At 30.9% G+C, this 16,675-nt stretch overlaps 1 protein-coding gene across 1 annotated transcript; it reads left to right on the forward strand.

Annotated features, from left to right (window-relative positions):
- The first annotated feature begins 2,481 nt into the window (after window positions 1-2,481).
- Window positions 2,482-15,795, forward strand: LOC132722141 (ras-related C3 botulinum toxin substrate 1). The gene is made up of 5 exons (XM_060706574.1): window positions 2,482-2,678; window positions 6,147-6,218; window positions 6,558-6,675; window positions 8,911-8,973; window positions 12,161-15,795. The coding sequence occupies exons 1-5, from the start codon at window positions 2,644-2,646 to the stop codon at window positions 12,449-12,451; spliced, it is 579 nt and encodes a 192-aa protein (XP_060562557.1). The 5' UTR covers window positions 2,482-2,643; the 3' UTR covers window positions 12,452-15,795.
- Window positions 15,796-16,675: the final 880 nt, after the last annotated feature.

Consider the following 16,675-nt stretch of genomic DNA (forward strand, 5'->3'; position numbering starts at 1 on the left):
GCATTGAATGGCAGTAAATTGATTTTTAACCAGTTCATGACAAAAATGATTTAATATTGTTCTTAATCACACTGGCCATAGCTTTCGCAGAAGCGGTGGGTCCATCAAAGAGGCGGTGGAGTATTCGTCGCAAAAGCGTAGGATAAAATATGGCCGTTTGCTGTTGTCGGTAAGTATATGACTGAATTTTGTTTTATGTTTTAATGTTTTACAGGAAACACCTAGTGTTTTAAACATCAAATAAACACGTTTCTCAGATGCCAACGTAAGAAAAGGTTTGTACGCAATTGAAAAGTGTGTTACATCAAGTTAAACCCTCAAAATATACATGAATTTTATCGGGCACATCGCACTGCGTTGCAATCAAATCCATTGCCATCTGCGATGAAATCATTTTTTGTCATTTATTTTATAACCAGACAATAATGATTTTTCAAATTTCCAAAATATAGTTATTTTGTGAAAGTATCATACATACGATATGATGCCATTGTATTATGGGGTCATTTTGCACACATTTGTACGTGCTTTAACCAAAATAAGGCAAAAATTTAGGTACCATATATTGAAAAACTGGCATCATATATTGAGAAAATCAACTTATATATTGCTACCTTGGTTCCATACACTGACGGTATGGTTTCATATATTGTAACTGTGGATTTATATATAGAGGATATTGAATGAGCGTAAGTTAAATACTGAATTTATTGAACGAGTTGAATAAAAATATATTATGCAAGCCTCTGGCGAGCATACTATTATTTTATTGAACGAGTTCAATAAATGTAGTATTAAACTTAAACGAATTTAATATTTTATTTTTCACATACCAAAAACAAAGACCGTTTTAAGTAAAAAAAAAACACAGATCTATTTTTCACTGACGAGTCTATAATTTAGCGCGTCTTGACGAAAATGACTTCACGTCAAAATATGTGCACGGCCGTGCAATACCATTTTTACGGAGTCGTTAAAGCGGCATGGGTATGTACGGAGGTATGTGATTAAATGACTTACGATTTAATAAGAAGGTGTTTTCAATTCATATAAAGTCGAAGTGAACTTATATATAATCGACATGGTTAAATTAATTGAAAAAAGAACAATATAAGACAGTCATGGCTTTCCATAATATATGGCGGATACCTGACAGGATTTCCAACGCGGTTAGTAAACTGGCCAATACATTCTTCATTTAACCAAACTGAAAAAAGGAATAGCCGCATACGACTGCGAAGACATATTCTTTATCCCTCATCAAAACAATTTCCTCGAAATTGCTTACTTCTCAAGATCATTTGTAAAAATGATGGCTTGACCACCGTTTTTGAGCGTAATTTTGGCTTTCTGTTGACTCCAATCATATGTGGGATTTTTATTTTAACATACGAGGAGCATTTTTCCACTTCTCGCAACGGTGAAGTACTACGTTATTTTAGTAGAACAAAAGGAGAGTATTAGGTCGGGGCAAGGACGGGGCGTATCAATCATATAGCTAAATTATAAATGGGGAAATCGTAGGAAATTACATGAGAACATCAACTAACTTGATTATATACTAAGATAAAAGCGAAGAAACGGGGATGACAGCTATAGGGAAAACAGTGTAAGGGTAATGGATAGGGAAGGAGGTCTAACAATTGGAAAAATTAACCAGTGGTAAGGAAATATTTAATGTTGACGAAAATTATAAAAAAGAGTAGGAACTGAGTATACACAGAACCACAACAAGTGACACAACAAACACACAAAACAACAATTGTAAACAAGACATAAATTTAAAGAAAACAAAGTGGCACCAACTTGAAATATTGAGTTGAAAAGAGGACTACGGGGAGTTTTAACCAGTTAAAGGTGCACCAAATTAACCATATTGTTAGGCCTAATATGTTCCGATTAGACAGTGCCGTGTAAATAAAATTATCCCCGCCAAACGAAATTCTGGTTGTAGGCGGAAAATAAATTAAATAAGAAAATGTTTGTGGAAACACATTTAAAAGGGGACCCTATAATTACCATAACAAATAAGGTACTCAGTGCGTTAGAGAAAGGCGGGCAGCAAGAAAAGCCCTTATAACCATTACTTATAACAGCAGGAGACGGTTTTAAAAATTGCCCATCATAGAGTCTTCCGCTTGGCCATCATATGCTATGAAAAGAGGAAAGAGTATTGTTTTAATGTAAAAGGACTGAATACCAACAGTGAGTATGCTTAAAATAGTTGGATGCTTTTAATAAAACGTTTAATAATTTTGGTATTTACCATGGATCTGCGTATTATCCATATACTGTTAAGTGATGTTAACTGGAGACAGAGGTAATTAATTGTTGAAATGTACGTATTATAAAGGTACTGAGAAGATACGAAGCTTTTACGCTTAATTCTCCTCGATTCGGAATATGACGGACAATAGTCAATTTTGTCCGGTACGTTCCGGAGGTCTAACAAGATTTTGTCAACGTTGCAAGCGGCTTATCCAAAAATAGTAACTTTGCTGGGGGCACATATATAAAGCAAGCTGCTCCTCCATTTTGAACCAGTTATAAATACATGTTGCTATCTAAATTTACCCCATAACCACTTTTGGAATCGTTTCGACCACTCCGTATTTATTCAGGGATATAATTTATTGTACAAACATGCAAGCGATTAAATGCGTGGTTGTTGGAGACGGGTAAGAAACGTGAAATATTTTACTTTTTATGAGCACAAGTTCCTGAAGTTTTTTCGTTCTGCTCGGCTGATTAATATCAAATTTCTGATTTTTTATAAGTTCTTTTGCATATCTGTCTATTTAATGTAGTATTTCCCTGACTGTTGATTTCTTTGTGACATTAAAATCCTTGAGTTTATGGCTTGTTTTATTGGTCATGCTGATCAGGAAATGATTCTTCCATGACTAAGGTAAGACAAGATGACATCATTAATAGTAGCCTTTTAAGTCACAAATACTGTGTTATATGACACTTCTATGTGTCCAAAATGGAGGTGTTGGTAGTTACCCTCCTTTTCATGGCAGTGAGCACACAGTGACATAAGCCACCTACATTCATTCCTGATTACTTTCTACTATTATAGATACAAATTTATTTTAGTTATAAATTGTGTTGGAAGCTATACAGTACGCTTATTACCTAAAGAGGCTTCAGCGAACAGGTTTTATATTACTGCTAGACATGTTCGCTGAAGCCAAATTCCATATCGAAAGTCGACCTGACCAGAGCTCTGAGGATTTCGAGACATTTCGGCCCCAAGACGTATCGGCCCCAAATTACCCAAGACGTTTCGGCCCCAGACGTTTCGGCCCTTTACCAAATCGGCCCCAGAATAAGTGCTGTGTTTTAAACCGGTATATTAAAATTTCATAGTTATAATAATCATAAATGACAATTTTCATGAAGTGGAACGCCAATTTCCAAGTACCTTGAAAGATTTACGATACGTCTTATATATTTTACGTAAAAGATTAAATCTTTACCAAAACCATCAACGATTAGAAACTTGTTGCATTTAATGTTAACTTCAATGTTTATGTATATCTCATAATAAATAGCTACTCGTAATTATTTCCTTGATATAGAAAAATCTAACACATTTAATTATCAGGTAAGGAAAGTTAGTTGTTCATGCACGTGAAAATCGAAATATCCGGTCATGTAATTTTACAATGAAAAGAAAACAGAAGCCATAATATCTATAATTCTTTTGTCACTGTCAACATTGTTTGATTAAACTAATTAATAAATATATAGCAGGTACATTTATGATTTGGTTTCAGTCTTTCAATCACTTTTATAACATCTAGCATCTATCATTATCTAATAACAATAATAATTAAAAATATTATCAGGAGATTATAGCAAACCGTTTTTTTAAATCTTTTGAAGTTTTCTCTGATATTACTTACATAAAGCTATAAACAGTTAATTAGTTACACCTTGAAAAAAATACGTAGGCCTATAGTTTAATTAAGATAAAAAAATAATGTTTTCTAAGGAATAATTGTAATTAACTTTCTTAATCAAGAAGTTTTAGTGGTTTGTTTTATAAATTAAGGATTAACCTGCCTTTATTGTTTGTTACACCTTTAAAAACATTAACGTATATCTAAATGGTTCAAGAGATCAAAAGATAATAAATAATTATTTAAAGAATTAAAGGGTCATAATTGTTTTTTTTAAATCAATTGTTGTTAATTAATTGTCTGTACTATATAGTAGGGCCGAAACGTCTCGCGGAAAAGGGCCGAAACGTCCAGGGGCCGATTTTTATACTGGGGCCGATTTGGTTTGGGGCCGAAACGTCCTGTTTGCGCTCTGAGAGTCTGACATATTTATGTCATGCTGTAAATTAGTTTATCACATATCTGTGCCGATTTTGCGACTCCGTAAAAATGGTATTGCACGACCGTGCATATATTTTGATGTGACGTCACTTGCGTTAAACAAACATAGTGTAAAAAAGACGTGCTAAATGTTAGCGTTGTTCTGTAGGCGCGTCAATGAAAAATGACTCTTTTTCACTTTAAACGGTCTTTATTTTTTGGTATGTGATAAATAGAATATTAAATTTGTGTAAGTTCATTACTGAATTTATTGAACTCGTTGAATAAAATAATATTATGCTCGCCAGAGGCTCGCATAATATAAATTTTACTCAACTCGTTCAATAAGTTCAGTATTGGACTTACACTCATTCAATATCCTCTATGTAATTCAATAAATTTGCGTTATCTGGACAAGAGCTATTTAGATATATTTTGTACACTTCAGTCTATATTTTTGAACAAAGAATGTTAGATCGATGAAAAAATGCCTCAAATTTTATAAGTGCGTTTACATTTTATAAAATTCACTGCCATTACTGCCCTAAACACATATGATATATGCTTAATCATCATGTCATTTGCGAGAATTTAGGTAACCAACCAGTACTGGTGTCATATGAAGAAACATGGTCCTGACCCGAGTAGGGCTCGAACCCATGATCTCTGGGTTGAGTGGCAGACACCTTAACCACTAGGCCACCGCTCCCCTTGACAATATCAATGTATGGTTTTGATATTTTTCTGTTGATAATTACATATTTGAAAAATCAATACTGTTGATTAATTATTTAAATGTCTGTAAATTATGAAAATTCACCCAAAACATATACAGCATATAATTCACGTAGCATCACTCAGAACAATAAGAATCCAACATGTATTTGTTGACATTGTACCAAAAACATTGGATTTATATGTTTTGAGTGATGATTCATGATTATTTTTTTTGTATTTACAAATGTATTTAAAATCATACAGTACTAAAAACAGTGTATGGTCCATTACTAAAAATAGATGCTAGAATTCCCAAAACTTGAAGTCCCACAAAATATCATTTGAAAGCAGACTCCATATTGGTAAACAATCTCTACATATTTCCCTAACAAATAGTTGGGTACACGATGTCATTGAAGTTTCTTTTTAAAAAAAAAAACATGAATTCATTCAGAATTGTTGAAGCCTTTACAAATAGGGTTAAACTTGACCCATAACTTTACTGCTGCACAACGTCAAAATAAAAACAACATATAAAGTTATGGAAGCCAGAACTATAAACTTATTGTAACAGTCTTTTAACCATTCCTGGAACCAACCATAACTAAGCAATGAATGTTCAGTTTCTCGCTAACTGGTTTAACTTACTTTTTGCATGGATCTATTCTTTAGAACAGTGTTTTGCAAACTTTATCTTTCTTTTTCAATTATATTCTAAAAGACTTTTCAATTATCCATACTTCATTTCTATAACTGGGTATAATTATTGACTTGGTCAAATTTACAATCCATAAATATCATATTGTTGATGATAATTCTTAATATTCTAATCATTTGTTATGTCATAACATCTTGTAAATAAACTTTATACTTTTATAGATTTTTAGAAAGTTAGCCTGAATGTAACCTGTCAAAGGTTATGTAGGCCACATGTATGGTAATTTACTGCAGCTATTTTGGCTTTTTGGAGGTGTAAATAATGGTGATATTACAGACATACATGCGATAACTTCACAATTAGTTTTTTAAAAAGTATTTTAGAGAACAAATCGTTTGTCAATCATTATTCTGTTGAATAATAAGTAAATTGTCTTTTTTCAGTGCTGTTGGTAAGACATGCCTGCTGATCAGTTACACAACGAATGCCTTCCCTGGGGAATATATTCCAACTGTGTAAGTATTGAATCTTAGCTAATTATTATTAGTGTCAAGAAGGTTTGCCAGTATCTTTATTTGAATAAGGCATACTATATATATAGATTTAGCGGTATTATTTATATTTTGAAGGACATGAAAAATTGTGCTTCTGTTGTTTTGTTTTGCACAAATATGAAATTGATATAATGTTACACAGGTGAGACTTTGTGTCAAATTAATGTTTTGCTGTACAATCATAATATATATGTTATTTTTGGACTATCCTTTCTATTTCTTAAGTTGTTAGGATATGTCAATATCCAAGTTTTTATATGTAATTGGATGTTACTTGATTTCATTGAAATAAATTTTCAGGTTTGACAATTATTCAGCCAATGTAATGGTAGATGGCAAGCCTATTAATCTAGGATTATGGGATACTGCAGGGCAGGAAGACTATGACAGGTTACGACCTCTTTCATACCCACAGACAGTATGTATTACCTTTTTAATCTTGTAGTTTTTTGTTTGTTTTTTTTGGATAAAATACACAAGTAGCAAACAATCAAGCTTTGTATTGCTATATTATATGTAAGAGTTCGCTTTAAACAAGCTTAAAGGTTTGGATCCAGGTGTTTTAACTTTCTCATCATTAATTCTGAATATGACTTCTCTAAGCATTTCAAGGTTAAGCCTATTTGGATGATTACAAAATTCATTTTATCCTGCTTCTCTGGCAAGGCTTTATCCAGCTGATAATATTATAGACAGTACTTAGCAAGTTTATCCAACTTATCTATCTCCAGTCATTACGTCATTTGATGACGTCACATGGTAAGCAGCAAAACAAAACTACATATAGAAGCTGATAAATAGAGAATAACATGCTACTGTCTTTTGATATCAATTTTATCAGGCGAGGCTGATATGGGCTAGAAAGGGCGAGGCTTGCCGAATTTCGTTAAAAAGGGGAATTTTTGTTCTTGAAACTCCGCCCCTGACACTTTGAATTTGTAATTGGCGGCCATTTTTTCTTTCGACTCGGATAAAAGATACAACAGAATGTAGGCCTAATACGATAACATTCTTACCTTTAATGTAAACATGGATCCAAAAATCCGCTTAGAATCACATAAACTAAACGTTACTGCAATTTTTGTCTTGAATTGTCAAATTCAAAAAGTTCACGATAATTTCAATCAAAGAAAAGTCAAATCGGCAATCAAACACAAGCTACACAAACATGCGTCTTATTTTTTAAACGAAACAATTTGTTCACTTATTAAATAATAATCCGGCAAATAAAGTAAACATTTACAAGTTCTCAAAGAAAATCGTCAGCCTGTTTGTTATGATTACATGTATAGTATGACATGAACATCGATGATGTCATTTGCAATATAAATTATGACGTCACTTCATTTAGTTGGTGCTAAAACTATTCGCTATCTAATTTATTCGTAATTGAAATCCAAATAATAAATAAATAAATAAATTTCCCATATTGATTGTAGACTTGTAAGGGTATGAGATTACATTGTAGAATTCACATGCTGATGAAAATGCTCGAATATAAGCAATTGAAAAAAGTCCGTTAAAATGGGCGGGGCTAATATCAGGCTACTGACGTGATATCAAAAATAATTATCAGGCAATTGTTATCGGGCAGTTACCATAGCAGTTGCATGATAATATTATAGACAGTAGCAAGTTTATCCAACTTACCTATCTCCAGTCATTACGTCATATGATGACGTCACATGGTTAGCAGCAAAACAAAACTACATATAGAAGCTGTTTTATCGAGGAAAAGGAAGAATGAAACCATTTAAATAATCTAAAAACATGATCAAAGTAAACAAAAGCAGGATAAATCAATTACATGGTTTATGTTGGGATAGGAGAAGGTTTATCTGGTTCACTGCAAAAAAGAATCATGATTCACTAAAGCTTGTCAAGATACACTTTCTCGCTCGCCAGATAAACCTTTTCCATCCCAACATGAACCATCAATGTATTCTCTATATTACATTATGTAGGAAAATAATTACTTTACATTGTTACAAGGGCACAGAAAAAATAATTGTTTTTATTGCAGTTAAAGATCCTGTAACTCAATTTTTTTATGGTTTTATATCAAAAATATAATGCTCAAATGAAGATTTATCAATCTTGTAAGTTCCAAAAAGCATGATTTGTAAAGATATTACAGAATTTACATTTCATGCTAATAAAGGAGGTAATTAGAAATTTTTTTTATAAAGTCTAAGTCAAATTTTTTAATAAGAAATGAATGCATATATTTTAAATGATTGCATATAATGTTGACAAGTTTGACAAGTATTTGCAGTTCATATTTTACATATTCTCCGATGTTTGAAAATTGTTCTAGAATCATAATTATATACATGTATAAAATTTCACTTAAGTGTGGTAACAACCTTAAATAAAACACACAGGATCTTTAATAAATGATGAGTTTCATTTTACTTCTGGCACTGCATGCATCAATACATGTATCAGAGCTTCAAAAGTTCTTAACTTGAAAGCAGTGGTAAAATGTCTTGAGATGTTAGCTGGCATATATACATTAAAGTTGCTTTGAAATGACATGGGAAAGGAAAGCAAAAACTTTTGGACATAAAGGCACACAAATTAAAAAAAAATAAATGTGATGTTTGATGTTTTAAATCTGTTTGAATATGATCTTTTATATTTTGTGTTTCAGGATGTTTTTTTGATCTGTTTCTCCTTGATAAGCCCTGCCAGTTTTGAAAATGTTAGGGCTAAGGTAGGTTACATTAGCTTCTTGTTTTATTTTAAATTTAAAAACATTTTTTTTTCTTTTTCAATAATCTCTTTTAACATTATCAAGCTGATCTAGATCTTTGTTCACATCAGACTCAGATCTATTGACTAATTCCTAGAGATTGTCTTTATTTTAAGACTAGTATGACGAAAACTTGAGGTCTTTGATAAAGGAATGTCTTGTTAAAAATTACGTTTTTAAACATGATAAAATAGTACTGTTTTAAAGGAGCTCAACTCTTAGAACATAAAATTTGAAATTTTTACATAAATCAACTGGGGCCCCCAAACAGGAAACTGAGCAAATGAAAAAAAGGTAATATACAATGTATTTAGAATTAAATTGAAAATCATTTTAATGTGTGCCTTTTGACTATAAGCCATTTAAACACTTTATTTTTGGGTCATTTTGCCCAATTAGATAAATGATTATTCTAAAAAAAATCTGAGTGAGCAAATGATTTGAATTTTTGCACACATGTTATTGGATCAAACATACATCAAATGGTACACACATCTGGAAAAAAATATCCAGTCCCAACCTGTCCAAAAACCCCACTGGAGCCCTTTAACATACAGTGCTCTATTTTTAGCTTAATACATGTACCTACATGTATGCTAAGATAAAGTGCACTTGTAGTGTATTAAATAAATATTTGTTATACTTATCATTGTGACCCTCTTATATTCAATAAAAAGTGTTCATCTCTTCCTGCTTGCGTCAATAGTAAACCATATATGTATTGACAATTCTTTTCTAAATTAAGATATATCTGGTATCAATTAAAGTAAACAGCATATCATTTGAGATAATTAGTTAACCATTTAACTTTTATTTTTGTTATTAAAAATGGATACAGCAAATGTACATGTTTTGCTTAAAAAAGATTAGAAATATATTAAGGGAAGCAATTTAATGATAGTTTTTTTTTTGGACACTCACAGGGTATTTTAATTACATGACTTGTAATGGCCCTTCAACAGCTTTAACTCACTATTGTAACAAAATTAGTTCAAGTTTATGTACACCTGATCACTTTTTTAAAGAAAATTATCATAAGATAATGTGTCATTCATATGACAAAATAATATTTTTTTTGTAAGTTAATGTGTGGAAAGACCATAGTATTTAAACCCCATTTTCTGAAAATTAACTTGATATATGTTCCGTTGGTTAGTTTCATTTAATATATTTTATTATTATTTTTATTATCATAGTGAAATTGTATTTGTTTCCTAATATTCAACTTAGAAACTAAGATATTTGCCTCTGAGTATCAAAATCAGTTTATAAATAGCAAAAAAAACAGATTTCTGTTAAAGGTAAATACAGTCTGCCTACAGTGCAAGTAGAATGATGAATTAATTTGCAAATATATTTGTGATTTATCCAAAAAAAATCACATGGAAAGTGTGAACTGAGGTTATAGTTCTTGTAAGTAGTACAGGGATATTTTGTTTTTCATGAGTAGTGGGCGGCACAGTGTTAAGAACTTAGATGTTACTTTTTCTAAAAATCAAAGTTAACAAATTGCCAATTTTTTCCATTATTTCATTTATGATTGCACTCAATTGAATCATGACATAATAAAGTTTCTTGTTTATTTATCATACAGTATTTTTAAACATGTCACTTTAACTGTGAATTTTTTATTACTTCAAACAAAAACTATTCTAAACTAAGTATGAGTATCCTGAATTATTGCTATTATTAACATATAAATGCTGTTACACATAATGAGTGACATATTAAACATAAAAGAAATTTTACAAAGCTTGTTAAAGTTGTTATTTCATTAAAGATAAATCACTAAATTGTTGTATGACGTGACTGATTAATAACTAGGCTAGAGCACATTACCTTTTCTAAATTAATGGCCTGATTTTCCATAGCTATTTTAATGATAAGCGTATACCATGAATGTGTTATTAGTCCCCTACCGGTTTAACCGGAGGGGACTTTAGGTTTACCCTCCGTCCATCTGTCTGTCAGTCCGTCCGTCCACAAAACTGGATCCCGCGATAACGCAAAAAGTACTGAAAATATTTTTATGAAACTTGATATATGGATAGATGGCAGTATGGAGATTATGCACGTCTTTTTTTTTCTTCCTGTGTTGAAAATTCTGGTTGCTATGGTAACAAATAGTCTGAAAATATGGCAAATTTAACATATTAACTGGATCCAGTGATAACTCAAAAAGTACTGAAAATATTGTTATGAAACTTGAAATATGGGTAGATGGCAGTCTGGAGATTATGCATATCTTTTTCTTTTCTTCCTATGTTGAAAATTCTGGTTGCTATGGCAACAAATAGCCTGAATTTCAAGATTTCTGATTTAATTTTTTCAGCTTTTTCACTATAAGTTCTTTATTTCTTAAGGTGTTTACATCAATATTTAAATATAAGTTTCTGGTCATCAACCACATCATAAGTGACAAGGTTTACAACTCTAGCACAAAAATTATCAGTATTACCTCCCTTGAACTTAGAATTTTTATGAAAAAAAATGTTGTCTTTTTTAAATAACTTCTTTATTTCCTAATGTATCTACTTCAAACTTCATATATATGTTTCTTATTATCACTCAACATTTTTGAGAAGGTTAAATACTCTAGCAAGACTATTTCCAGAATTATGTCCCCCTTGAACTTAGATTTTTTTTCGAGAAATTGGTATTTTTCACTCCAACTTCTTCATTCCTTATAGGATTTACTTTAAAATCCCACATCGTAATAATATGACAAGGTTGTATAAACATAATTTCCTTACTAGGCAGGGAAACTTAACACATTACTGTGATATAGACAAACTTAGAACTCAAAAGATTTAAATTCATTCATGTCATTCATTCACTGGTAAAATTGAATGGCCAATGGCCCATCAGAATGTTGCTGGGGTTCTAACCGGTAGGGGACTTATGGATTGCTTGTTTTATTTCAACATGTCAAGAAATGGTTTCATTGGAATGATATTAAGTATTCAAAAAGTCCACTTTTAGGTATTCTTAAATTTTTTTGATGCAAAAATATTCACATACACAGCATATACAAATGTAAAAGAAAAACATTTGTCAAGACCATAGGGGTATGACTTTACTATTCATTTTATGAAGAAGTTACTTAATGTAAATAAATAACTGAGACATGGAACTTTTCTGGTTTCAGTGGTACCCAGAAGTTAGCCACCATTGTCCAAATACACCTATTATACTTGTTGGAACCAAGCTTGATCTGAGAGAAGACAAAGAAACTGTTGAGAAACTACGGGAAAAGAAGTTATCGCCTATTACTTACCCACAAAGCCTTGCAATGGCAAAAGAAATTGGGGCCGTCAAATATCTAGAATGCTCTGCTCTGACACAGAAGGGACTGAAGACGGTGTTTGATGAAGCCATCAGAGCAGTACTGTGTCCAAAACCCAAGCCTAAGAAAAAGCCCAAGTGTAATCTTTTATGAGGACTTCCATCTTTATGTGTAAAAAAGATAAAATTGATCATGCATAGTATTTGTTAGACATGCGTTGTTTTTCTATTTCTTAACATCTCTGACTTTAACTTGAAATTATTTTGTTTCATTTTATAAACAAATTTACATGTGATGGTGTAAATGAAATTCACAAGTTTTCACATCATTTTCAAAACTGAAAATTTCCACCTTTTAACTTTTTTCAATAAGGGTTGGTCAAATCCAAGTTCGTAAAATGTAAAGATATTCAGCCAGAAGATAAAACAAGTTTAGTCAAAATGAAAAGAATGTCAGAATTTGAGAAGAAATGGATGCACAAGGTTTTTTTATATTAAGTGAACAAAGTTCCGTTAAGTGTTCTTTAAGCTTCAGTGTTTGTTGACTGAATCTTGTTACAGTGTTATTGTTTACGTGTCAAACATGTTTTTTGCCATTGTACAAATCAAACGTCAAGTTAAAATGAATGTTAAATCAGAATTTTGATTATGAAGCAATTGAAACCTTTTTTTTTTTTTTTTTTTATTAGAAAAGTTATTACTTATAAAGTCTACTTTAAGTTGCAAGTTCTAGCTGATACGTCACTACTTTTTGACTTGTTTATATTTGGAATAAACATGTTTACTTGCAACCATGGCCTAAATGAATGCTATACATACCTTTTTAAAAATGATCAACCTGTACATCACAATTGTCATGTGATTTTCACGTTTGTTATAGCTCGAAAGTCAAGGTTCATATTTTGTTATCTATGTAACAGAGCATCTGATGATTGGATAATGCTTTTGCCTTTGATGTTGGTGTAAGTGATTGATCTTGCTTTCACTTTAAGGGACAAAATGAACTTAAAATATTGATAGATTACAATATACAATTTAAATATACACATGTACTTTATTAAAAATATTAACAATTTTCAGAATATAAAGCAATGAAAGTTTTGCAAAGAGCTAGATAACCTCCACCTGAGGAACTTAGTTTGGCAGTGAATGTTTGTTGAATAAGACTGCTCCACTAGTGTTACAAGATGTGGGTCGGTGGGGGGTATTAATAAAATGTTACCAGCTTCCAAAAATTCAGATTTTTTTATTATTTTTTTTGTATATCAAACATACAAAAAATGTCTGAATGTACATACTTGTATAGTTCCAAAAATGTGTACATAAGATTTGTATTTTCTAGACAATTTTTATACAATCTTGTTGATAATGTTGAAATTAGTAGGTTTTCTTAGAAGACATTATGCACATATGACATAGATAAGTGTTATCATTCTTCTATTGTTTCTTGAACATGCTGACTAAATTCAAGATATATTTGTCTTTTTTTTTAAAATTTTATCTATGGTGTTGGTTTAAACTATATTGCACATATAAAATCTGAAACATAAAAAACTGCTAGCATAAGCATACGTACAACATTCTGTTTAATTATTTTATTTATGTTTAATTGTAATATGAAAGTTTTGTGGAATTTAGTGATTTGTATATTCTATGAAGTTATTTTAAACCATTGATCACTCTATATTTGCAGCTTTGCACAGTTGCAATGTTACATGTTTAAACATGTGTGATTTCTTTTTAATGTTGCTGTTAGAAGTTTATTTTCTGTGATCATTTCATATGTATGTATGCAGATGTTTATTTGGAGGCTTTATATACTCTATAAGCTGTTGATCTAGTTTGCTTCAGCCTTTGTTTTAAGTGCTTATACACCCTTCATTCCTCTTTGTGTCCTTATCAATGCTAGCTTGAGGCTAGCTTACTGTTTAGGTGGTTCCGGTGTAACCTGTTGTGATCTATTGATGCTTATCCGCCCTTTGTTACATTTACTTGTCTGGTTACATGTACACCAAATTATAGTGCATTGAATTAAGATTCAAATAGACCAATATGTATGTTAAGTAGTTATACGTTTTTCAGGTTGCAAAAAATAAAAATAAGTTTGACCAGATAATTAGAAATTGAAATAATTCCTTATGGGGCGTTTTTTGTCTTGTGGTTTTTTTTTCACCATTTAAATCATCTTCTGTCAAATTTAAATTCACATAGTTTCTTAAGTTTTTCTTTTACAATGTAAAATGACTATGCTAGTTTAGTGAGGGACATGCTGTGACCTGTTTGGTTCTGTTCTGTATATTTAATGTGACAGTTTATATATATTTAAAGTTTATGATTTGTATAGATAGCATTTATAACATACATGCATTATAGATTGCAAGTCTGTACTGATTAGCAGAATTAAATTTACTCTAGATCGCCTTTACATATACAAATTTGGACAGAAACAGTTCAATAAACAGAAGTCAGTCTTTGTAAATGAAAGCTTAATTGTGGTTGTTATTAGATCTTTTGTTAAGTAATTCTTTTTAAACACTTTCAATTAAGTGCCTGGGGATCTGCTCTAAATGATTTTATGCAAGATAAACTTAAAAAAAATAAATATTTATAAGCGGAAAAGCAGAACAGAATAACTAATAAGTAATGTTTCCATTCTATATTGTATATATATAGCAGGGATTGACCATCTTCAAGTTTCTTATTTCATGAAAAAAATAGACCAATTCTAGGTTGTGTTCATGGGCATTGATATAACATGTAAACAGAAATCTTACTTTATGATACATGCTACAATGTAAATTATCCAGAATTTATTTTTGGTGATGAGAATGTAACCCCAGAGTGTGGTTGCTAAAGTCTGAAGTGTATTTACTTTGTCTATTTAAGGCTTAAGGATAAACACTACCACTATCGATAATTACTTAAAATAACATCTCCAGTCAACTCTTCAGAATTAATATGACAGAAAAAAGATTTTGGAAATGTAAATAATGATGTTGAGCAATTGAGTCAGTATTTAATTAATTGATAGTTAATTAAATAAATGTTAGGTAAGGTATACTTCTTGAAGGGAAACTAACAGCAAGATTTGCGTTGGTTTGCTTTTAAGTTGCTATAACTTACAAATTATTCAGTTAATTTTGTGTATTTTGCTCGCTTCAGAATTCATATACATTCTTGTTATATATCGTTTCTTACAAGCATTTTATATCATCTACAAAGATGATATGGGTATCCTCTTGCTTGAACTGTAATGGTTAGTTTGAACAAATGTAAACAGCTTAATTAGTTGTTGATAAGCTAAATGTTGTAAGAGTTGTTTTATATAGTGGTAGAGTTGGGAATAGCAGCATGGTTATTTGTAAGAAGCTCTAGGGGTGCTTTTATTACTTATATGTATACTTTGTATATTTTTCAAATTTGTTGAATGTATTCATTTTTTAATGCTATATCTTTATATATAATTAAAATCATACTTAATAAAGACATCACAATGAATTGGAACTTTTTTATCCTTCTGTCATCATTTTAAGTATATACATTGTAACATGTGTTGAGTTTTGAGTTTCAACTTAAATGAGTTTGATTAGAGAGAATAATATTACAACTTCTTGCATAGATCTGATAAATACACAAATTAGACCAAGCCTAAAAATAGAATAATGGAGAATATTTCTGTTGAAGTATGAAAAGGTAAGAATGTCTGATTTGTTTAAAAAATCAAGCCAACTCTTATAGTACATTTAATACAAAATATTATTTCTTCATGTACTCTATTCTAAGCAAAACTATCAAAACCTATACTATTCATCACATGAAACAAATATAGAAAAGTCTGCAAAACATGATTTAGCTTTAAGCATTTTAAGTTGTGTTTTAATTTCATATTGTCATAATTATGAAAAGCCTGCTTTTAACAATTTCGTCTTGAACTCGTGATATCCTATGTTATTTGAAACATGAAGGAATTTGTTATAAATAGTTGAACATGTGGGTCCCATTGCATTTGCCACATTGCAAGGAACATCCCTTAATTTGTTTATTACACCTTTACTTAAAGATAATCAGGTTTGTTTGTTTTTTAGCTCAACTATTCGATAAAAATAAGTAGAGCTATTGTAGTCACCCGAGCGTCGGCGTAACCACTTATGTTAAAGTTTTTGTAATAGTTTAAATATTTTTAAAGTCCATTGACATATGGCTTTGAAACTTTGCACACTTGTTCACCATCATGACCCCAACCTGTAGACAGGAGGAGGTAACTCTATCAAGCATTTTGACAGAATTATGCCCCTTTTTCGACTTAGAATTTACGTTAAAGTTTTTGTAATACCTCAAATATTTTCAAAGTCCATTGACATATGCCTTTGAAACTTTG

This window comes from Ruditapes philippinarum, unplaced genomic scaffold, assembly GCF_026571515.1.
Source record: "Ruditapes philippinarum isolate M1 unplaced genomic scaffold, ASM2657151v2 ctg1046_1_1_1_1, whole genome shotgun sequence".
Lineage (NCBI taxonomy): Eukaryota > Metazoa > Mollusca > Bivalvia > Venerida > Veneridae > Ruditapes > Ruditapes philippinarum.

Bases quoted from the DNA above. Each gene is read 5' to 3' on its own strand.
- LOC132722141 (XM_060706574.1), top strand. From the start codon at position 2,644: ATGCAAGCGATTAAATGCGTGGTTGTTGGAGACGG. The intron at 6,219-6,557 runs GTAAGTATTGAA...ATAAATTTTCAG, and splicing joins GGGGAATATATTCCAACTGT to GTTTGACAATTATTCAGCCA. The intron at 6,676-8,910 runs GTATGTATTACC...TTTGTGTTTCAG, and splicing joins CTCTTTCATACCCACAGACA to GATGTTTTTTTGATCTGTTT.